General features: G+C 45.2%; 8 protein-coding genes across 8 annotated transcripts; 3 read left to right on the forward strand and 5 right to left on the reverse strand.

The window, feature by feature from the left end:
* The first annotated feature begins 28 nt into the window (after positions 1-28).
* F5Y00DRAFT_52677 (phosphoglycerate mutase-like protein) lies at positions 29-2,526 on the forward strand. Its single transcript, XM_048013770.1, has 5 exons — positions 29-354; positions 442-1,256; positions 1,315-1,458; positions 1,531-1,910; positions 1,987-2,526. The coding sequence occupies exons 1-5, from the start codon at positions 219-221 to the stop codon at positions 2,180-2,182; spliced, it is 1,671 nt and encodes a 556-aa protein (XP_047865781.1). The 5' UTR covers positions 29-218; the 3' UTR covers positions 2,183-2,526.
* Positions 2,527-2,718: 192 nt separating this feature from the next.
* On the reverse strand, positions 2,719-4,138 carry F5Y00DRAFT_261301 (uncharacterized protein; the record flags this gene model as incomplete). The annotated part of the gene is made up of 5 exons (XM_048011178.1): positions 2,719-2,737; positions 2,793-3,229; positions 3,288-3,481; positions 3,599-3,935; positions 3,998-4,138. The coding sequence occupies 5 exons, from the start codon at positions 4,136-4,138 to the stop codon at positions 2,719-2,721; spliced, it is 1,128 nt and encodes a 375-aa protein (XP_047865782.1).
* Positions 4,139-4,575: 437 nt separating this feature from the next.
* F5Y00DRAFT_261302 (ankyrin repeat-containing domain protein) lies at positions 4,576-5,589 on the reverse strand (the record flags this gene model as incomplete). The annotated part of the gene is made up of 1 exon (XM_048011179.1): positions 4,576-5,589. The coding sequence occupies one exon, from the start codon at positions 5,587-5,589 to the stop codon at positions 4,576-4,578; it is 1,014 nt and encodes a 337-aa protein (XP_047865783.1).
* Positions 5,590-6,386: 797 nt separating this feature from the next.
* F5Y00DRAFT_261303 (uncharacterized protein) lies at positions 6,387-7,954 on the reverse strand (the record flags this gene model as incomplete). Its single annotated transcript, XM_048011180.1, has 3 exons — positions 6,387-6,489; positions 6,554-6,738; positions 7,559-7,954. 3 exons carry the CDS (start codon positions 7,952-7,954, stop codon positions 6,387-6,389), a joined length of 684 nt encoding a protein of 227 aa, XP_047865784.1.
* Positions 7,955-8,372: 418 nt separating this feature from the next.
* On the reverse strand, positions 8,373-9,526 carry F5Y00DRAFT_235008 (SelR-domain-containing protein). The gene is made up of 2 exons (XM_048007502.1): positions 9,141-9,526; positions 8,373-9,061 (listed from the first exon to the last, which is right to left on the reverse strand). The coding sequence occupies exons 1-2, from the start codon at positions 9,370-9,372 to the stop codon at positions 8,688-8,690; spliced, it is 606 nt and encodes a 201-aa protein (XP_047865785.1). The 5' UTR covers positions 9,373-9,526; the 3' UTR covers positions 8,373-8,687.
* Positions 9,527-9,795: 269 nt separating this feature from the next.
* On the forward strand, positions 9,796-11,925 carry F5Y00DRAFT_235010 (ArfGap-domain-containing protein). Its single transcript, XM_048007503.1, has 2 exons — positions 9,796-10,110; positions 10,175-11,925. Exons 1-2 carry the CDS (start codon positions 9,993-9,995, stop codon positions 11,770-11,772), a joined length of 1,716 nt encoding a protein of 571 aa, XP_047865786.1. The 5' UTR covers positions 9,796-9,992; the 3' UTR covers positions 11,773-11,925.
* F5Y00DRAFT_235011 (uncharacterized protein) lies at positions 11,926-13,097 on the reverse strand. Its single transcript, XM_048007504.1, has 2 exons — positions 12,615-13,097; positions 11,926-12,531 (listed from the first exon to the last, which is right to left on the reverse strand). Exons 1-2 carry the CDS (start codon positions 12,747-12,749, stop codon positions 12,373-12,375), a joined length of 294 nt encoding a protein of 97 aa, XP_047865787.1. The 5' UTR covers positions 12,750-13,097; the 3' UTR covers positions 11,926-12,372.
* A 404-nt stretch (positions 13,098-13,501) lies between these two features.
* Positions 13,502-15,625, forward strand: F5Y00DRAFT_235014 (DUF500-domain-containing protein). The gene is made up of 4 exons (XM_048007505.1): positions 13,502-13,860; positions 13,956-14,059; positions 14,157-15,121; positions 15,181-15,625. The coding sequence occupies exons 1-4, from the start codon at positions 13,824-13,826 to the stop codon at positions 15,242-15,244; spliced, it is 1,170 nt and encodes a 389-aa protein (XP_047865788.1). The 5' UTR covers positions 13,502-13,823; the 3' UTR covers positions 15,245-15,625.
* Positions 15,626-23,163: the final 7,538 nt, after the last annotated feature.

Consider the following 23,163-nt stretch of genomic DNA (forward strand, 5'->3'; position numbering starts at 1 on the left):
TAATTGAAAGGATCAACATGCAAGGGGGGGTTAGCCAAGCACATGTATTTATCCGTGTTGTTGATAGGCCAATTAATTACAACACGTACCCTTCCCGCAACCCCTATAAGAATCAAGCTTTGGTAGCTCTAGTCAAGCTCTTGATAAACCGTCACTTGGCATCCCTGTTATTTCAGCTGGAGCTTAGGTAGTAACCTAGCTAAGTTCAAGACAAGAAGATGCAGCTTATTACTGCCGGTGTTGTCTTGTCAGCCCTGCTGGTTCAGTCCAGTACCGCGGCTGACGATACCGCCTTTATAACGGCCTCACCCCACGCCGGCTCGGCCACCTCGGACCTCTTTCCACCACCGAGCAGTACGTACTATTAATTTCATTACCGTACATATCTACCTACCTACCTTAGGTACCTATATAGTAGTTAGTTACTAACAAAGAGAAAAGCCTCGGTTGACTCTGCACTCTTCCCACCAGAGGCTGAAGTCGGTTTCCCAGGACCGACACCAACAGGTGTCGAACCCGCCGCAATTCAAACTGCGGCGGCGTATCCGTATAATCGGGGACCGACGAACCAGTTCCCGTTAGTTGCGCCGCAGCCTCACGGCCAAAGCGAAACATCGGACAAGTTCGATATCACCAAATATTGGGGCAACTTGTCGCCTTGGTATTCCCTATCTTCTGCCGATTTCGGTTTACCAGATACGAGCCCCCTCGCACCGCCGGGCTGCAGTGTCACCCAGGTGCATCTCTTATACCGCCATGGTGCTAGATACCCCACTACCGGCGCGGCACCGGCTCAGTTCGCGAACAAGATCGCGAATGCTACTAAGCAGGGGCTGCAGGTTAAGGGTGACCTAACATTCTTATCCGACTGGACCTATAAACTGGGTGGTGAACTACTTTCCCCGTTCGGTAGGAGCCAGGAGTTTCTTCTCGGTATTCAGCACCGCCAACTTTACGGCCACCTACTTAATAACTTTACCGAAGCTGGTACTATTCCCGTCTTCCGGACCCAGTCTCAGGACCGTATGGTTAAGACTGCCGAGAACTTCGCGGCCGGCTTTTTCGGCGTACCTGAGTACCTCGATCAAGTGAGCATCGAGATTCTTGTAGAGGCGCCTGGCGTGAACAACTCGGGCGCCCCCTACGAGGTCTGTGACAATTCCAATGTCGCTAGTCGAGGGAGCATTGGGAGCTCGATAGCCTCGGAATTTGCGGAAAATGCTTTCAACGCTACCCTTGCTCGTCTGAACTCGCAGGTGAGCCTACTAAACAGCCCAAGAGAAAAGGAAGCAACAAGTTACTAATGCGTCTAAGGTCTCTGGTATCGAGTTCACTTCCACCGACATCATTGCGATGCTTCAACTTTGCTCTTATGAAACTAACGCCCTTGGGTACTCTGCGTTCTGCGGTCTGTTTAGCCAGGAGGATTTCTTGAACTTTGAGTACTACTTTGACCTTGTATGTTGTAACATGTCAATCTTCTTCTCCACTAGGCACTTTCTCGTAGCTAAGCATACTAACCCATCTAAGTCGTTCTACTACAACAACGGTCCTGGATCACCCGTTGCGGCCGCCCAGGGTAAAGGTTACCTACAGGAATTTGTCGCGCGCTTCACAGGCGAATACCCAGAGGCTTGGTCAGCTCTGAACCAGACGTTCGACAACTCGTCTACCTACTTCCCCCTTAACCAGTCCATCTACGCCGATGCTACCCACGAAGTTGTCGTCCTCGACACCCTCACCGCCTTCAACCTATCAGCACTGTTCAAAGGACCTCCCCTAAACCTCAATGAGAACCAAAGAGAGAACAGCTTCTCGTCCAGCAAGCTCGTGCCGTTCGGTACCCATTTCACCACTCAGGTTCTCGAATGCTCGACTTACCAACCCACCAAGCAAATCAGGTTCATTGTGTAAGTCACCTCTTACCTTCCACTAGTGCCCAACCCACATCATTATGCAACAAAACATGCTCATTAAATTCCCCAGAAACGACGGCGTCATCCCCATCGCGGACTCGTACTCCGGCTGCCCCGCCGACCCGCACGGGCTCTGCGCATTCGACAACGTAGTGTCTGTGCTTAAGGACCGCATTGACGAGATTGACTTCGACTACGACTGCTTCGGCGACTACACCGCCGAGTCGGGTGTCGACTACAACGGTAGGGCGCCCAAGAGCAGCTAGGATGACAGGTCGCAGGCACCTGGTAGCCTGCAGAACGGAGTGGTCGCCGCGATGGCTAAGGCTTTTTTGGTCCTGGGAAGTATTACTGTGTTCGCGTTACGGATGTAGTTCTGGGGGGTTAAGAAGTCTGCGTAGATATTTGGTCGTTTTCGGCCTGTTGGGGCAATAAAGAATATCCCAGACTAGATAGATAGAATCACTAATTGGAAGTCTATTGTGTGCAAGTTACAATCAATCATCATGTATAGTATGAGTTTTATGTGGTGACTTTCCTCTGGCTGAGGCCCTCGTTGATATTGCTTCAGCCCTAACTCGTTTCAGGGGAGAATTATATAACTGTTACCTCGGTTCTATATCCGTGCTAGAACTTACCTAGGTAATTATGGGGTTCCTAAGCTTGATACCTACTTGTAGTCGCAGCTTTAAACTGTTGTAAGTGTTAGGGATGACCGTAAGGAGTGTTAACTAGCCTCGTATTTGTGAGGGTATTGCGCAACGTATAAATAGGATATGATTAGTTCTTACATAATGACCATCTAACGTGCAAATATGCTTCTATGGTATGGAATTCATTTGAAAGTAAGCTTTATAAATACCTGCAGGCACGTACCTACCGAGTAGGATGTAACTCAAATTTTCCGAGTTTTCAACCCATAACGCGTCTTTCCCAAGTCTATCTACTTTGGAAATTCGATTATTGAGGCCCTGGAGTGTGATTTTGAGTTTGCTTTTTGCGTCGTCGTCGTTGTTGTTTTCGAATATGTCTTGGAATTGAGTGATGACAATTTTTTGATCCACAAAGACCCGTTCAATCATCCTGAGTTCATCTCTAGTATCTTTAATTTCACTGAGATGTTCAACCTCCTTGGATATACTGCACATTTCATTTTCTCGATTTTCTGCACTTAGTTCTTGTCTCTTGAGGTTCCTCTCGTAACTACCTAGGTTACTGCCTTCACCCCAGGGTTGTGGTTTATCAACGTTTTTTATCCATGGAACTTTTTTCCACTTAGAAAAGATATTGAAACACTCTCTTTCTGCTTGGGTCTGCAAATATGAGAGTAAGTACCTGGCAGAAATTATTCACCGTTTAGGAATAACATACTTGGTAGGCGATATTTTGCTCAAAAATGCCAAAGACATTTTCATCTAATCCAGCATTGCTCGGTGCATCAATGAATCCAACAATACGATCTAGAATCTTTGTCATGGTTGAATCTACAGTGACTGGTAAGTCCACTGCCATGTCCTGGGAAATTTGAGTTGGGAGCTTGACTTCTGAACCGTTATACAAGCGATCTGGGAATGCGGTTATAATCGTGTATAAAATCTCAAAATTAGGGCTCCAGTATAATTTAACCAATATCTAGGATATACTCTACCCTGGTTAATCTTCCAAAGCCACATTTGGTTTACCATAAGAAGGTTCTGGCTGGCTGCGGGATGCGTTGTGATCTTCGCTTTGTTGGGGTTCTAATGTTTGAGTCGATTTGGAATCGGTTACTTTCATTCTCTTCTCTTGAAGCTCTGCATATTTAACGACAACCTGGGTTTTATCCCTCTCTGTCGAGTCATTGAGGAATAGGTAGTAAGACTGATCTAGCGAATAGGGGATATGCAAATCTTCAGGTTCGTCGGCGGGTTTGCGATACCGGTACAGCTTCTCCAACTCCCGCTTCTTGTAGTACTGATCCTTCTTGTTACTTTGGAGATTTATATAATCCTCAACGGCCTCTATGTCAAAATAAGGGATCTATAAAGCAAGACTTTAGCGCCTAAATTTCAAGTTGTGATTTAGTAGATGTGCTAACTTACGACTATTGAAAATACGTGCTTGGGCTTAGAACACCGTAGGAAGGACGGTCTTCGCAAGCGTACATCGGAAGTCGATCTTCTAAATTCATTAAACGAGCGGTCAATAAATTTTATAACCTCCTTGAAGTGATCCGGCGTCATATTGATCTCGCGGTGGCTGTACAGAGTGCGAATCATATCCTACTTCCACATTTCCTATGAGTATTTCGTGCACTGCGATAGAATTTATATGTCTTTACCTTGACCCAAATTTTCTGCGCCTAATTAGCTTTTTGAATAATTCAATATATGCATGGAGGAGTTTAGTTTCCAGACATACATTGTTTGCAGGTAAGTGTATCCATCTCCAATATTCGTCCCCCTCCATTTCTTTCTCCCATTCCGCAAGCTGAACTCTTCGTTCAGATTCATGATTGAATTGAGGGTATATGAAGCTTCCGATGGACAGTTCTCGTGGTAGCTAAGAATCGGAAGTATGATATTGGATCCGGACATCAAACAAACCACACATGTCTACTTTCTCGTTGTCTAATCTCGGTACTCTCACGTTAGATTCCCCTGTGACTTTCGCTTGTACCTTAGGGGGACTCTTCAAAGTCTTTAGAATCTTTTGGAGAGAGTGTTTTCGATCTTCGGACAAACCAGGCTTGGAAAGGTCCTCCTGTCACGAGATCCTCCACAGTACGCCCATCATGCCGCCTTTGACTAGTAGTAGCTCCATTCCGTAAAAGAGCCTTGACTACTTCGATATAGTTGATAGTAAGCACTGTAGATTTACTCCAGATACCCTGGCCTATGAATCTACGATAGTTGTCATCTCTCCTGATTGCTATATGTAGTGCTGTATCCTTCCCCAGCGCGACCCTCACATTGACATCCGCGCCATGCTGTATAAGCTGAGTGACGATACTATCATGGCCGAAGCTGGCTGCTTCGTGAAGTGCTGTGAGTCCGAGTCGATCGCAACCATTGACATCAACGCCAGAGTCCAGGAGGAGACCCTCCACTTCGGCTCGATGTCCTTCCGCTGAAGCCGAAAGTAGGTTCAAAATACCACTGTCAATACCCACTATCGGCGAGGCACCGTTACGGAGGAGTCGCATCGCTATAGACGGATCTGCTGCGACGGCAACATCCAAAGCTGTTCTCCCGTACATATCTATTATATTAACTTTTATTTTATTTTTCTGGAGTAGCAGGTCAACCACCTCCTCACGACGGACCGCCACTGCTGAGAAAAGCGCTGTCCTCCCCTCTTCATCCAGCTCATTAATTTTCTCGGGTTTCGATAAGATCTGCTCTAATACTGACTTATTGCTTCTCAGTATTGCTTCATGTAACACTGGCGGGCATCCAAGAGATGAATCAGAAAGGACTTTCATGTCAACGATAAGCTTTCGATCACCGTGGATAAGAACGAGAGCGCGAACACTACCAAGTCCATTATTGAATGCCTGCTGTAAGCGACCTAACAGGTTGGACTGGTCTAAAACGGGGATTCCAGTCATGATATCACCTAGTTCGGTCATGGCCGAAATAGTGTCATCCTGTAGGTCGAGGACACGGTACTGCTTGAAAATAGGACCGAGCATAGTCTGGACTATAACGTTAGGACTAGGGTTAGAGGCTAAAGAAGACTCTTCATGCAACTGTTTATCGAATATGTCTACCCCAATGTATCGATACTGTCCCATAATAGAAGAGGTCGAAATACGGATTATCTGACAGGGACGAACTTGTAGAAGCAAGATGTCTCCCATACGAATAACATGGCAAGGGATTGTAACGGCGAATCAAGTCTTTTCATATGACTAAACACCATATCTAAAACTGCAAGATGGACTCAGCCGCAAAACCTAAAGTCCAACCTACTCTCCTATATTTTCTTAGTACCGCTACAATTTTTTAGACTAATCAGATGCTTATAATCGCCTCGCAGTTGGCGACATTTTCTTTTGCCATTCTATCGCATAACGTTTAAAATATATGCGAATAGTATAGAAAGATCACGCAAAACGAGCTCTATCTAACAATATTAATTATTAAAGATTTTATATAATACTGAAATAATTTAATTGATTTTATAAAAGATTCATCGGACGTGCGCTGAGGTATGGTTAGCTAATCAAAGGCTAGATTTTAGCCGTGACGTTAGTTTTACGCATAATCCCCCCTTTTCTCCCCCTTTTCCCCGTACGCGTTTGCGCGGGTGGGCAACGCAGCTAGTATTAGGTATTTCTATCATTTCTTCTCTTTGGGCGCCCACTAATGCAGTGCGAAGACCCGATAGCCAGCACTAATACGGTATTTGTTATGGTCTAGACGTGTCCTAAGATGGAACAGTAGTGAAGGTTTGTTAGACCTCATAGATGGCATTGGCGACCCAAGTTCATGCAGCTTCAGTTGGCTTCAAAGTAAAATTATGAGGCGGCCTCTCCCTTGCCCAGTCCTCCACAATGACGAATGTAGAGTTACGTCGCGCCTTCCACTCGCTGTTATCTCCCGTTAGCACACCTACACCGCGACGCAAAATAGTTAACGGTCAAGTCAATATACTCCTCCGCGTTGAATAGATGACTAATAGCGATATGAGCTTTAGTAAGGTCCGGGTCGGGAAGGACACGCACCAATACAGCCGCGTAAGCAGTTTCATTATCCTTTTCCAGATCACAACTTGTGTACTCTGAGCCAAGGGGCTTCCCATCAGCATATCCAGCGCAACATACAAAGAAGGCCGGGTTCTGAGTCAGATCAGCCACGTACTCGGACACAGTTACGTTAAAGTATAGGTAAGGTGAGACAGTGAGTCAGACCTGCCTAGATAAATGCTCGGATGTCAAGTGAGGTTTTATAGAATTTCGAGGATTTCAAAATAGCTTATATTGGCACCGTATGCTATGCATGTTGTTGGGCCGCGCAACTATGGATTATGGTCAAATATAAACAACTGCGTGGGTGTGCAACGTTACTAATATTTAGACAATGTCGTATGTATCGCATTAGATAGAAGGGTATAGAACAGTCGACGTAATCATGTACGTGCTATGTGTTCTATAATTCTAACATTTCTACGGTTGTATAGGCACCATACGACAAGTAGTGTGTCAGTAGTAGCAGGACAGCATGCTAGCTTAAAAAAAACATTACATTAAGACATGCTAGCTAAAAGAAACAATACATTAAGAAACTGCGAATCTATGGTTAACGCTTCCTAGTATCCATGTCCAATAATGAATGCCCACTATGCTCCCAACGCTCCTGACGCTTCTGATGACTCCATGGGCTTGGGTATCGTGCCCCAAGAAACCCTACCCTAAAAGATATCTTAACCCTAAACCGCGCTCGTTGTGCTGACCATAGAATGAATGTACGCTGATGAGGGGCTTTCTGGTCCATGGTAGTCGTAACGCGTCCGTACAATATGCGCATGTAAATGAAGAATTCCATCCGAAGTATAAAATATCAAGCAAATGAATGTATCCGCTGAAGTTCGAACCGATGTGAAGTTAGTATACGCTATATTGGTGACTCGCATGTATGCCAGAGGGGAGGATTAAATACCTGATGCTTCTTTGCGGGGCAAGGTGAATGATACTCTCGTTCACGCCCAGGTAGTTTTGCTTCGTATGTGTCTTGCTTCCTATGCGTGATGCCACGAATGTATATGAAATGGCCCTCGTCCGTATCCTGGAGGGACTGGAGTTTTCCTTGCACAAAGGACATTTCGATCGGCTTATCCTTGTCTCTCTCGTGATCGTAGATACGTTCGCCAGTCTCCCTGTCAATAACAGAGCGTAGTCTAGAATGACAACCGTTCATAAAAACAACAATGATTCTTGGTAATGTCGATGTTGGTCGATGTTGTTCTGGCGATGGTTGTGACTGTGACGATGTCGCTACTGAGGTGTCCGCGACGGAGTCACTTGGCGAGGACGATGAGATGCCTTGGCCATCCATATTGCAACAATGAGTATATATATTTGGTTTGGGTGGAAAAGGAAATTAAGGATATGGCTTGTAAGAGTAGAAGTAGAGAATTTATGGAGGGAGATTGGGTGGCCGCGCTCTTTTATAACGAACTTGGTTTCCTATTAGGAGATGGATCAGGAAACGACACACCAAAATGAAAGTTTGTTAGTATGAATAACTAAGGGCAAGTCCATCGATCTTTTTACATGAAGATTTGGTGGGTGGTCAGAACTATGCGGAAGCCTTGACCATAGCAGTAAGTTAATGTGCCTCGCTTACCTTAGGTAGGTATATACTTGGGAATTGACGAGGCCTAAACGCTATACAACTTCCCAGGAAGAGCACCCGAAACGTCACCCTATTTTATCCTGTTGGAAAGAGAGACATGATACTTCATTTTGATGACGACGATGATGAGAACGTTAACGTCTATTGGTTGCTATAAGCTAGGTAGCTACCTCAGCGGCGCATCTATGGCACTTTAGACGTCTAGAGTACTCCCTTAAGGGAACAGAGCTAGAGTTTCGCCTGACATGAGAAATCCTCCACTTCCTGCCTATAGCATCCCCAGCCCCTACCTGCCTACAGCATTACTCTACCTGGTTAGCGCCGTCGTTTTTGAATACCTCTACCCGTCTCACACCTCCGACTACTACATATTCACTCCTTGAAAATGACAAAATTAATTTCGACGTATGACTCATAAGATACTGATCCTGCTCTATTTCTCCCCTTCTTGGGCCGGTTTATCTTCTGGGGAGAAGTTTAAGCTGACACTGTTAACACAGTGCCTCTCATCTGTTGGGGTTGGATATCCCTCCCCCTTGAAGACGTGGCCAAGATGGCCACCGCATTTGGCGCAGCAAATCTCTGTTCTTTCCATACCCCACGCGTTGTCAACATGTCTTGTTACAGCGCCGGGAATGCTGTCAAAGTATGCCGGCCAGCCGCAGCCAGATTTGAATTTGTGATTTGCTTTGTACAGGGGCGCATTGCAGCCTGCACACGTATACACTCCAGAATCGGAGAAAAATTGATCGTACTTCCCAGATCCTGGCGGCTCGGTACCTTTTTCTCTGAGAATTTTGAATTGTTCTGAGAAATATAAGTTAGTAAATGCCCGAGCGCGGATGGCGGCGATGCTCGTTCTGGGAGAAGACCGGATATACAGTACCTTTAGTGAGAACGGCGCGCCACTCGTCAGGCGTTCTCTGGTCCGGATACGACATATTGTTAGGTTTGCTAGAGCTTGAGCCAAATAGACTTCCTATAAAGGGAAGAGTCGGCATAAACCTCAATGGTGTTGCGTTGTGGCGTAGTGATTGATGAACTAAAGGACGAACCCTAGTCGGAGTAGAAAAGGCAAAGAAGGCTCGGAATAAGTTGGAGAATTGGGATAATCGCATCAGTTTTGATGATATGAGAATAGGGCTATATATCCGTCGATGGTATTAAGAATTGGAATTATGGTATAGAATTATGTGAGATTTGATGCTATGATTTGGAATCACCGTTTCGCTATTTGGAGGAGTTGTAGTATAAGAAATACTTGAAAGCCGCGCTACCGAAGACATGGGGTGGAATTATATGCATATGTCGTCACTACCTTGCTTACGAACAAGGTCCACGGGTAGATATCAAGAACAAAGATAACGGATTAATTCAAAATAGCGCTTTCCGATTATGCGTCGTCTTGGGCAGTCATTGCAGGTACGAAGTACAATACCTAAAGCATGTACCATGTAATAACTACGTAGGTACTTGAACGCTCAGACCAAGACCAAGGCCAAATCGAGGAAAGCCAGAGTTTCATTCATTCAAGTTGCACTTCGCCTTTTACACTTTAGAATTCAATATCGCTGCCACACCATCACTTACTATCCCCTTTCAACTCTGCTTTTAGGCACCCCTTTCCAACCACCTACTTCCTTACCTCTACTTTTGGTCTGCATACCTGTCAACTTTATAATTGGCATAACTAGCTATTTCACGTCTATTCTTGCTTGTTGTCGGTAGCGATCACGCCATGTCTAGACGGCCTCCTAACCCAGCTGCTGAACGAGCAGCCCAAAATCAACAGACCATTAAAAGTCTCTTGAAATTGGACTCCAACAAAATATGCGCCGATTGCAAACGAAATAAGCGTGCGTTTCCTCAAACATACCCAGTCTACTAATATCGACCTACTGGACTCACGCTTTATTATAGATCCGCGATGGGCGAGCTGGAACTTGGGTGTCTTTATCTGCATTCGCTGCTCAGGAATCCATCGAGGAATGGGCACTCACATATCGCGAGTCAAGTCGGTTGATCTGGATTCGTGGACAGACGAGCAACTGCAGAGTGTCCTGAGCTGGGGTAATGCGCGCGCCAACAAATACTGGGAATCAAAGCTGGCTACTGGCCATGTCCCCTCCGAAGCAAAGATCGAGAACTTTATCAGAACCAAATACGAACTTAAGAGATGGGTGATGGATGGGCCGATGCCAGATCCTGCGAGCCTAGATGTTGAAGGCGATGATGACGTTCCACTAAGCATCGTGAAAGAGAAGCAAAGTATAGACAGAAAGGAGTCAATTCGGAAAAGCTCCGTCGGGAAACAAGCTGCGCCGCGTGGTATAGCACCTCCAGCTCCTCAAGCGGATCTCATCGGTGGCGACGACATCCCCCCGAGAGCGAGTACCGCCGGCCCAGCTTCTTCACAAGTTCCTCCTAAATCTGCACCAGCTCCTCCAAAAGCAGTGAACACTAAAGACTCACTCCTGGGATTGGACTTTTTCGGCGAAGCGCCGGCCGCACCTCCGCGCCCAGCAAGTACGAATAACGCGGGCGGAATAGGTAGTCAATCGAGGCCTGACCTTAAACAATCTATTCTATCTCTCTATGCTTCGGCCCCGCGGCCTCAGCACGCGCCACAGCAGCCGTCACACTCCTCTTCTGGATCCTTCGGGGGTTTTGGAGCGATGCAATCTCCCTTGCAATCCCCGACGATGGGACACCAACCTCAGAAGTCAACAGGCGGAGGGCTAGAAGACGCTTTTGCTGGCTTGAGTTTTGGAAAGGTACCACCGCCGAAGAGTCCACAGAACGATGCATTTGCTAGTCTATCGAACATATCGAGCAACCGATCCACTCCCCAGCCTTCGGGTTCTTCGTTCTCTGGTCTCAGTGGGGGTGGCTTCTTTGACCCCAAGCCCGCTCAATCGGTACCGCAACAGCAGCCGAGGTCTTCAGTATCGCCATCTAACAGCTTCGGCGCATTTGGCATATCGGCTGCTCCGTCAAAGCCAACACAATCTTCTTCGGCAGCCTTGGGCGATCTCTTTGACTGGTCTGCCCCTGCTCAACCAGCTCCGCCCAAGCCAGCCCCCGTGCCTTCATCAACTTCTGACTCTATCTTCAATCTCTCCGCAAACCAATCAAAGCCGGTCCCCGCACCAGCGCCCATTACAAATACGACCTCTTCTTTGAGCACATCTGCATTTAACAATTCGGATGTCTGGGGGAATGCGTGGAGTGCTCCTGAACCCAGTCCAGCTGCAGCTTCCAAGAGTCCACTGGCAGCTAAGTCCCCTATAAGCGGTGGCAACGACTTTGGTGCCTGGAGTAGTACCAGTGGATCTTTTGCCAGTCAGAGTTTGGTACCGGGTACCTCTGGAGGGTTTACCGCTGCCCCAAAGGTGGCAGCAGACGAGGAATTCGGAGGTTGGACTAGTAGTACAGGTGGAAATTCTAACAACAACGGCGGATCAAAATCTGGTGGCGGATTCGGGGGTGATGATTTATTCTCCAACGTTTGGCAGTAAGTTGCCAGTCGGTCGCTAGGTATGCTAGGGGATCCGACGAAATAGGGGCTTAACTTGTCAATTTTGAGTTGACTATAGGTAGTTATGACTGCTCGCTATGCTTGGTCTTGCAAAGCTAGTTGTCAAATATGAACTTGCACATAAGGTAAGACCAATTCAGATAAATTCATTGGGCTAGTTTTTGCTCGCAAATAATCTACTTGACACTAAGAAGGCCAAATCCGTAACGCCTGTGCTATGCTGCAAGGATTACGAGTCTTCCATATCAAATGAACAATAATTTGACACGTGTTCCCGTTTTATTAAATAGTTGCTGCCGATACCGTATAGGTATGCCATCACAAATTGCAGCTCCATCCTTTGTCTCTCAATCGTGTATCCATGTCGTACTAGCCAAGTGTAATCACCCGCCACTTTTATTTCATGATCGTCTACGCCATCCAAGGGTTCCAAATCTGAAGGGTCCAAATCCGCCGGGCTCGCGTAAAGGACTAGGTTAATGGTATATCATCCGACAATAGCCTACCTGGCTTTCCTCAATAGAGTTTGGTCGCTTTCTCCTAGCTCGCATATTGGCGTGCCAATCCGCAGAGTAGCCGTTCAGAAAATCCACTTGAGGATATAATATAGTACGAGAAAGGCGCCGATGAGGATGCCGGAGAGTTTTAGAATAGCGACCTTGTTCCCCGACGCTGCCATACGGCCCAATCGACCGGCGGATCCCTTCAGCTGCGACGACATGGAAGAAAACGTATCGGACTACATGACGCGAAAGCCTAGTTGTTAGTCTTATGCCCCCCAAAAGGCAGATAAATGAATGAATGTTAAGCGGTAAGCCGTACAGTATTGTCGATCACGTCCTGCGCTCTCGCGTTATCGTAGATGTCCACCGTTACGCCGCGCAGCGACGACACCTTTGCGGACAGCTCCTCCAGGCGCGCATTGTTCTGACGCTCACGCTCGTACGCCTCCGACATTGTCGAACCTCGATGGTTGGATTGGATTTCCCCCTTCGCGTATATGTTTTATTGTTATTTTACGATAGTTTGAAGGAGTGGAAAGCACGGCGGAATCGGAAATCGGTCTTGTAATTGAATGCGCCGCCAAAGGATCGCGGAATATGAAGCGGCGGCGATGAGCGAATCGGTGTACTTGTAGGTTCGTGGATACTCAGGGCCCCCAGTGGGCGAGGATTGATTGTCGTCTTTGTTTTCCGTAAGTGTAGGTACGTTAGGTATGTATTATTGCTATTCTTTTAGCCCAAAAGTCGGCTGTAACAGGTTGGTTCCGTGACGAGAAAAGGAGGCGAGTTGGCGAGATGACGCAGATTGTGGCTGGTGACTTTAGCATCCTACATAGTCTGATAGTGTACTTGTACGGTTAGATAGGTAGCGCCGCGGATCCTTGCAGTGTTGTATCGGTACCAAGATTGTACCGTCTGCCACTTGAATTGGCATCTACCCCAGCTTAACTTTCAGCTTCCAGCAGCTCGGAAATCATTACTCGTGGTACGTGGGGCCGTCCCAACTCTGACCTCATCGTTCTGTACTCTCGAAGTATATACCTGTACCTTAGGTACCTAGCTTTGGCTTTGGCGCTCTGGAGCTTTGCCGTTGCTGCCGCCTGCCCCGCTAAGGCAGAGCTTGCGCAGCTGACGACATTAGTATTGGTTCTTCCCTTCGTAAAGGTAAACAGTTGTTTTTCGTACAAATATTACATACCAGCCTTAGTCAGGCACCTACTAACCTACCTATTACCTACCTACCTAAGGTACCTATCTGTTCATTTTTCGACATCCAAAAAGTTACCATCGCAATAGTTGCGCGTTATAGATTCATATCCTAACAATACATACATTTGTGCCATTTAAACCCACCTTCTCACAAAGATCCAGTTTATTTTTGACGAGTTTAACCCCCGCAAGTGGTGTTTGCAACCCATCGCTATACCCGTCAACCATTTAATATTCATTACTGTCGCAAAAAGGGTTCAAGCTCGGAAATTTCGGATTAGATCGCCTTTCAACTTGAGATACCAACAGTATTCTCAAGATGGGTATTAACAACCCTCTTCCGTCGTCTATGGCGTGTAAGTCTTTACCTACGAATACGCGCAGTCTCGCGCGATCGGGATCGGGTACCTACGGTTATACGGTTATAAATGAATGCTAACCCTTCCTATAGCGGAATGCAAGAAATGTGGCAAAATTCTTACTTCTTTCATTGATCCTCGCCAGGCGTTTGGCCCCGACAAGATAATTCCTCCGTCGGTTTTAGCGAATGCCAAAGTAAGTGAGCTTCCGTCGCATTCCGACGAGGCGTCTAGGAACGATACTATCCTTATCCATATATACAAAGATTGTGACTTACAAATACTTAACTTAGGGCCTTGCGATACTCACCGTCATCAAAGCCGGCTTCCTCGGGTCTGCACGATTTGGTTCTGGGCTTGTCGTCGCCCGCTTGCCCGACGGCACGTGGTCTGCGCCGTCGGCCATCATCACTGCGGGTGGTGGCTTTGGTGGCCAGATTGGGTTCGAATTGACCGATTTCGTCTTTATCCTCAACGATTCCCACGCCGTTAAAACATTCTCTCAGCAAGGGTCTATTACGCTAGGTGGGAATGTCTCTATAGCGGCAGGACCGGTAGGCAGAAACGCGGAGGCTGCCGGTGCCGCATCTCTTAAGAGCGTGGCGGGTGTGTTCAGTTATAGCAAGACAAAAGGTCTATTTGCTGGTGTATCTTTAGAGGGCTCCGCGATTGTGGAACGACGAGACGCGAACGAAAAGTTATACGGCCAGCGCTGGACAGCAGCACAGCTCCTCACGGGTTCCGTACGACCGCCACCGCAAGCCGCGCCGTTAATGTCCGTCCTCAATTCCAGAATATTTGCGGGTGTACGCCAAGGTACCATGGACGACGCCATGTATAATGACGTCCCAGTTTATGAAGACCGTCATGATGACGTAGTATGGAACGGCCAGCGAGGGAGTGCTTACGGCGAACCTCAGCAAAACAATGGTCAGAACGAGTTCGGCGCGCCGAAGCGCTCAAATACATGGCAAGACGACGTGTACGATCGACCGGCCGCTGGTGGCAGCCTTTCTAGATCCGGCACTGTGGGCGTGCGAGCCTCTGCCCCTGTGGGTGGTTACTCAGAAGCGGGACGGACCGGCCCCGGTAGACCCGCGGCACCAAAACCGAATTTCGCAAGTAAGCAGGCGTTAATGAAGAAGAACGAGGCTGTTGCGTTATACAACTTCGAACCGGACCAGCCAGGCGATTTGGGTTTCAAAAAGGGTGATATTATCACAGTGCTAAAAAAGACGGATAGTGATAATGATTGGTGGTAAGGACATGCTAGCCCGTGCGATTTAACGAAACTTTGGCACTAATATACAGTTTTAGGACGGGCATGATCGGCTCAAGACATGGCATATTTCCCAGTAACTACGTCAAGATGAAGGAATAAGAAGACGACGCAGGCTTTCCGAGCTCGCCTTCCTAAGATCAGCTAGACATGGATGGGCGTACTCGGATTCGTGATAAGGGGCTTACGGGAAAGGAGGACAGCAGTTACGAGATTGCTTAAGAGATACCTGGCTCGTTCTTAAGATACCTAGATTCTATTCTTCACATAGGGTTTTATGATTCAACTTTGGTGTAAGCGGTGTTTTATCTCGCAGTCGACGATTTTGATGCGTACTAGGTACTATTCGATTTTAGGGTTGTAAATATGGGTTTAAGAATAGTCGAATAAAAGTCTTGACTAAATGAATGATCTTGATGGAAAGCTGTGGTTCGTAGTGAAACATACTAGTTACTTGACTTGAACTATAACTGGGTTTAAAAAGGAATGAATGTTGATTGATGACAAACCTTTAAAAAAGGGGGAGGGGGGTTTATTGATACTAACACACAGTTTACTTCTAAAGATGCTTCGAACATTAGCACTTCGTGTAACCTGTAGAAAGTCTGAACTCGCTGTAACTAAAAGGGTCTATTCAATGCTTAGAATAAAACTCTAACTACACTGGTAGCCCAGTCCTAGCTAGACTCATGAAAGTAGGGTTGCTTTATTCACTTACGGGATTTACAAATGTTACTAGAATAGTTACAAGTTTGGTGCGCTTCGCCGGTGTAATTATAATTTTCCAATGCTTTATTTCGCTATTTTATGTAAGTAGGTAGGTAGATAACATCTTCGACTTAATATCAGCAATTAAACCTATACTCATGGTCTCTTATATTAAGATCATAGAGACATCCAGAACAAAAGATACTTTTAGTCTGCATAGCCAAAGGCTCCCATAGTTATCTTAGAGTTTCTTGCGGAACGACCGGGTCGTTTCTATGCTTCTTGCTCTACCTTGTGACATCTTCGTCGTAAACATCACAAACAAGTATATCCAGAACTTTGACCAAAATCTAGGCTCAAGGCTGACTCTAAGGCTCACTACTCGGACGCGACGCATTGATTAGGCTTACTATGAAAACTGCCATCTCAGCACAATGACACATAAGTATCCCTGCCTGTGCTGTGATAGGAGCGAGATTCGGTCTTCCGGCCGTGCCTCAACCGGTAAATAGCGGATGGACCCACTTTTCCGGCAAGATATCCGGACGCCGCTCCTCGATATCATGTTAGGTCAAGCTGATTAAATAAATCCGTGCCTATAATAAGTCTGGCACTTTCGTGGCAGATTCAGTATAATACCTATAGGCATCCTCTTTGAGACAGGCGAATCCGCGCAACGCCCTCATTTAAACTATCCCGAGTTTCATTTCGGATTACAAAAGCGCCGCATCGGCTAGAGCTAAGATAGGTACATCGGATATCGTCCGGCATGGCGTCTATTTTCCACGTGCACTTACCGCTATATTTTATCTAGACTACTAAGCTTCGCCTAGCGGGAGGTGCATCTTCCGCCTGCCGGCAGCGAAGATATCCGAGCGCGAGGAAGCGGAGCGTTACCGGATATAGGGATCCGGGCATCCGCGCGAAAGCCCAATTTCTACAATTCTATGTTAGGATGATCTGATGATTTCACTGCTTTTCATAGCATACAATATATAGAAGCGCCGACACGCTTGCGTAAGGGACGCGTGGGATGCTATTTTTGGACTAAGGAGACTATGCAATTGGCTTCGTTGCGAATTAAGCGCGCATGGACAGGGGGGCGGATACATACACTACCGCGCCTAGGTGGGAGGCGGACATGATCTTAGGGATGATCCTAACGATTCGAAATAATTTCAATTAAAAAACCAGCTTTTAACGATAAAAAGGAACTAATAATATTATTAACGAGACCCTCATGCGATTTGGTAATTCTTTCGAATTAAAAACGATTATGTAAAAATACATTATATTTAAAAAAACAAAGTCACGAAATTCCGAGATTATATGTAAAATATAAAAGTTTTAAAAAATAAAATACTTACTTTTTTAAAATAATCACGTACTTTCGACATGGTCCCGGAAATCATTTTAAAATTTTAAAAACATGTTAATATTATATAAACATATAAGTATATAAAGTATATATATACTTAATAAATGAAAAAAAAAAGCAACTTAAACACATATATTTATTTATATATAATATAATATTATTATTATAAATATTTAAAAATAAAAATATATTATTATTATAATTAAAGTTTAAATTATAAACTTATAAGTAAAATTATAATTATAATTACGATTATAAAATTACGTGTTTTACGATTATAAGTTTACGTGTTTTATAATTAAATTAAATCTTACGTTATTACGATTTTATAAAAAATAATAATTAACTTATTATTATAATATATAAAGTCGTAATAAAAAAAGGTAGGTATAATTTAAAATAAGCCTTAAAATCATTTTAAAAGGTTAAAATCGTTTTAAAAAATTAAAATTATTTTAAAAAGTTAAAATCATATAAATTTAATATAATCTTTATAATTATTTTAAATATAAAGTTATTTTTATTTAACATTATTATAAATATTTAAAATAATTCGATATATAATATTATTTTAATAATTATATCGGGATATTATAATAATATTTAAATTTTTAAAATAATTTTATAAAGTAATATAATCCTTAAAATTATATCCGCCCCCCACCTTGGCGCGGTAATGTATATATAACATGGATTAAAGAACTTAAGGTTCGGCGGTAAAATGCGCACGTATATACGCTTATATTACATACATATTATAGCGGTAAAATGTAGTTTTATGGAATGATTGTTAAAATTAAAATGGCTTAATAAAATGCGGAACCCACTGCTAATTTAAGGCCTTTAATTAAATGATAGGTGATAAAAGTGGGTTAAAGCCTGGAACTATTCCGCAAATATCGGAATGGTTCCCAAAAGTGGAATGGTTCCATTTTATTTTTTTTTAAATAAAAATTATTAAGTTTTTTTCAATGTAAAGCTTATAAGGGTAAAAATCAATTAAACTTTCGTACTAATTCGATGAGACTGGCCACCTCGTCCCATTAGCTCAAACGTTTAAACACCCCCACTGTGGGGTAACACAAACGCGGGAGCTATGGGTTCGAGGACCAGTCTTTTCAAATTTTTAGCGGTTTTTCAATTTTTGGACCCACTTCTCTGGGCATTCCACACTTTTGGGATCATTCCAACCCTTATGGAATCATTGTAAGCCTTGTGGAATGATTGTAAGCCTTGTGGAATTATTTCAACCCTTATGGAATCATTTGGTCTGAATTGAAACATTATTATACATGGAATCATTGTAATGGGTTGGAACCATTCCACGAACCTACATTCTGCCGCTATGGTACCTACATACATAGGTACATGACCTGAAATGAGATCGAAGCGTGGCGCTTAATGAAATGACCCGGGAGCATATGTAGGTACCTAGGTAGGTATGTTTACTGCGCTTGCTGAAACGAGGCGGGACGGAAGGGGGAGATGAAGTTGGGTTAAATTACGGAGTATTTCGGGCGGATAGCTGCCTTTCCCGGCGATAGATAGGCGCGTAGAGATGCCGTGGTAGTGGTATGATACGCCGGTAGACGCGCGCTGTTGTTTAAAGCCGGCAGCCGGCTCAGCCTCGAAAATGCCGCCAGGCCTCCGCTTGGAAGCAAGCACTGCACTGGTCTCTAGCGTTAGGTACATAGCAAAACTCGTGTCCATATGTGTGTTTCAGAGACACGTACGCAAAATTAATTATTATCATTATTATTATTTATTTATTTTTGGGTTGTTTTTGTTTTGTTTATTGTCTGAAGCTGGTGATCGAAACTCGGACGCACAGACGCGAGATCAAACCTGTTTACTAGGTATCCTAGCTAACCTAGAACCTAGTCTGCCCTTCCATCTCGTCGAGACATGCAGTTCAGCCGGAGGGACTTAGGTGGGACCTTCTGAAATGGCTATTTGTTAGAGCGAGAGACAGTAATATTATCGTCGCTTATTATTATTGCTATTATGCCTTGGTGCTGCAGCGATGTATGTAATAATCACCAGGAGATTCAACATTTGGGTGTGGTGCGTGTCGGCGGTGTGCGCATCGGCCGATAGGCGGAGCGGAGCGATCACGGGTTGAGTTGAGTGGCGGAGAGAAACATACATGCAGTAGGTAGGAGGTAGATATGTCAAGTTTGCTAATAGCCACTCACGAAGAGCATCGACGCACCATCTACTACGCAGCAAGTTTAAAATATCATCGGAGTTGGAGAATTCTACGACATGCGGTGGCTAAACCGCCGCGTGAAGATGCTCTCGGTAGAATAATAGGCCCTCCTAAGCGGGACTCGCGAGACATCGCAAGGCAGTAAGCCACAGCCTTGGCTCCCGCTTGGGGAAGAGGATCGACGATTCTTCAGCGGGGGAGGGTTTAACAGGCTGTTGAATGAGGGGATGGGTTGGATTGCGTAGAGCGTGAGCCACACCTTCGATTTCCCTTTTTTGATGTAAACCTCCGACCGAAGCTCTCACACCCCTTCTACATACCTATATAGATAGTATACCGCCGAATATGCGAGGAGCAGCTGAGACCATCAGGTCATGATGGCAGGGTTTTGTTATTCTAATCCGAGGCATACATACCTATTCTGTTTAATCGTCGCAACGTCACGTCCGTTAGCTGCGGGCAATAGCTACTGTACATATGTGCAACGTGTAAACGATAGATTACTTTTGATTTCCTCATTTGTTTATGTGTTCCTAAACAATATACTACTATGTACGTACATGTAATGGTACTATGTATGTATGAATGCGCTGTCTATCGCCTCGTGAGGCCGAGGCATGATGTACGGAATACGTGGCTGATCCATCTGCACCTCCCATTTGGTCTACCGAGCACCAATCCCTACCGGTCCGGAGAGAAAGGGGTCTAGGTCGTCTAGGTCCATCAGCCACACGGCATAAAATACTGCTAGTTTCCGTATAATGGCTAAGCACTCTCCATCATTGGATCGCCTAGTTGGCCTGGGATTGTTTCGATTCGACGCGGCTGCAACCAATAACCGAACTTGATTAACTCTGGTCCCTGCATCTTTTTCCAGCCCGGCAGCTATCCGGCAGGAATACGGACGACGATAGCAGATACATACATGCATATATAGTAGGTACCCACGTATAGTAATCTTCAGCTTCCCTCTACGGACAGCTGTAAGCGGGAAATATATTGTCTTTCAGATGTTGGTGAACGGCGGTGAAGTCTTGGCCCGAACGGTTCTGCTCGAGTGCAAGGTTTGCTGCGGATGGGTCGGCCCGGGTGCGGCGTGTCGTCTAAGAGTTGTCGGTCAAAATGCGATGCATTCCTTTTTATGTTGGATACTCGAATTATTTTAGTCTAAAAAATTTGTATGCACGTTTACTGCCTGCCAAGTCATCGCGACGTTCGTTCGTCGATGCCCTGGTTTAAGAGATGCGGTAATTAGGAGATCAGGGATGACGACGATGCTTGTGAAAATCATTATTGGACCTGTGGCCCATGACACTGGCTAAGATCGTTGGCTAGGGCTAGGTTGGATAAAACATCTCCAAGCCATAAGAACCTTGAGTGATGATGGAATGTGTGGCTTCAGGGGGGATTGAGGGGGAAACTACGTATACCTATACAAACCCCTCCCTAATCAAGGAGTTACTGACTGGAGGGGAACTTCATTCCAATGATATTGCTGGTGATGTCGATTTTGATATTCAAGGGGTAGGAGTGAGATTTCGGATAAATCTTGAAACGCCACAGCAGCGACATAGTGTCCAAATTAGGAAATACATATTGATGATATTGGAGGGGTCTGCACAGATGTGTATGTAAATGTAAATCCCAATGTATGAACAACGACTAAATTGGGCAATTTGATTTTATGTGATGATACCGTTCGTTCATAGAAGCCGTATCGAGCCATATTTTTATCATCCACAGCTACCTAAACAGCTACATAAACAGCTCAGTCGTCAAAAACGAACATACGTGCATATTTTACTAGGAAAATAGGAGGGGCCAGAGTGACGAGCTTGTCGATAAATGGAAGCAACAATTATCAGGCCCCATTTACAAGACCACTCGCGATAATGTTATCGTTAGTCATTGGCATGCTTTCCTTGCCCCTTGCGTGGGCCTTGCCACGACATACATTCCACCAATTATCGATGATTGACTACATCGTATCGATACGCACACCTCGCTGCTTGAAGACGCATCAGAAGTCTTACCTAGGTGGGAAGAGTCGGTCAAAAGATCTCACAAACAGGGGCCTCTCCACGTAAGTTGGGCATTGAAGAACAGAAAACTGGGGAAGACCCGGGGTGATAAAACCCTTGTTCGTTTCGTTTCGAGGTCGATCTCGAATCCACACCATGATATGATACATAGCAAGTAGTAGATGTTGTAGATAGACGTCGATATCTTCGAGATGAAGGGAGTAGGTAAAATGACAATGGATCAATATTCTACAGAGGTCGAGTTATCTTTTGGTAACTAGAGTATCTGATTTCTTGTTATGCAAGATTGATTGGCCTCGATCAGGTGTAACTGCGGTAAGCTATTTTCGACCTGTTTTCCCAGATCCATGTCTCGACGCAGGTCCATTGGTAGGTCGTTGTTTTTATTTTTATTTTTATTTCCATGTTCATTTTCATACCAACTATAAACATGGTTAAACGTGCGGACAACTGTCAAGACACGCGTATAACCAAGTACCATGGGCTGGCTACCTACATAGTATAAGGGTGAAAAGGGAAAAGGTCGCAACGGAAGCGACCTGTTCTCCATCGATTATTCGCTCGTGGTTCGTCTAGGGCTGTTTCGATTCTAAGTAAAGATGGATGATCTATGGTCATTGGTTGAGAGGGATTGAATAATTGGCTTACAGCAAACCTGGGCTGTATGTACTGTTAGATGATTGCGCTAACTGGAACCTCGATGTGCATGTTGAAGGTCTCACTGACGAATGTCTGTGGTCCCTCTTCAGGTATTCCTAGCGCTACCTAGGCGCTATTACAAGCCACTATGTACCTATTACTACATAGTATGTACCTATTGCATTGTACATACATTGTTTCTTGTGGCGGGGGGCCCTGGGCGACTAGCCTAGGTACATACTAGCCTCCCCCTAGTACGTTAGTCTACGCTAAGTCCCGACCCCTCTCGCTTGTTTCATGTCTTTAAGCTCTGAACCACTTACACCAATGAACCACTCACCCGCTTCTATCATTCCCGTCATTCCCCAACCCGTCTCAATCAAAGGGATTATGCGGGCGCATACTGTAGGCGGGCGGGTCCCTGTATGAGTTGTAAGCCGCCAGCCATTCACATCGTCGCGACTCCAGCCTTTTGGGGTCTACGTTTGTAAACATCCCAACTTGGGAGCGAATAGACAAAGTGAATAGACGATTCGCATCAGATGGACCCTATTTGGAAAAAACCCCCCTGTATTAAGGTGACCGAAAAAAAGTAGATATAGATCTGAAGACGCACACTCCTTTTTTACTCCCCCTCCAGATCCCTTCCATCAGTCTTCCCTTTCATCATATAGAGCACCGCTAGTCGACAGCCTAAAAGAAAATCCACCGTGTGGAATGAGTTTGGTTTTGTTTCGATAATATTGAAGGGAACCGGTTATTTATCATTACGACAGACAGCTACAGACAGCTACACACGTTGACATTGACGACCGATACGAGATTTTGACGATACGAAACCCACTTCTTCTAGACTCCGGCTAGTCTATCATCATCATTGCCTTCCCTCCAGAAAGGACTATTCGGCAATTAATTGCCATCGCATATCTTCAATCTACTATTTGAAAAGCCCCTCTTTTCCACGACAAACCTCCTTGACAGGATCGACAAAGTTGCCCCCTCCCCCGGGTCTTAATAAAAAAAACACACACACTTGGGTAGATCG

Source organism: Daldinia vernicosa (genome assembly GCF_022497035.1).
Source record: "Daldinia vernicosa strain CBS 139.73 unplaced genomic scaffold F5Y00scaffold_18, whole genome shotgun sequence".
Classification (NCBI taxonomy): Eukaryota; Fungi; Ascomycota; class Sordariomycetes; order Xylariales; family Hypoxylaceae; genus Daldinia; species Daldinia vernicosa.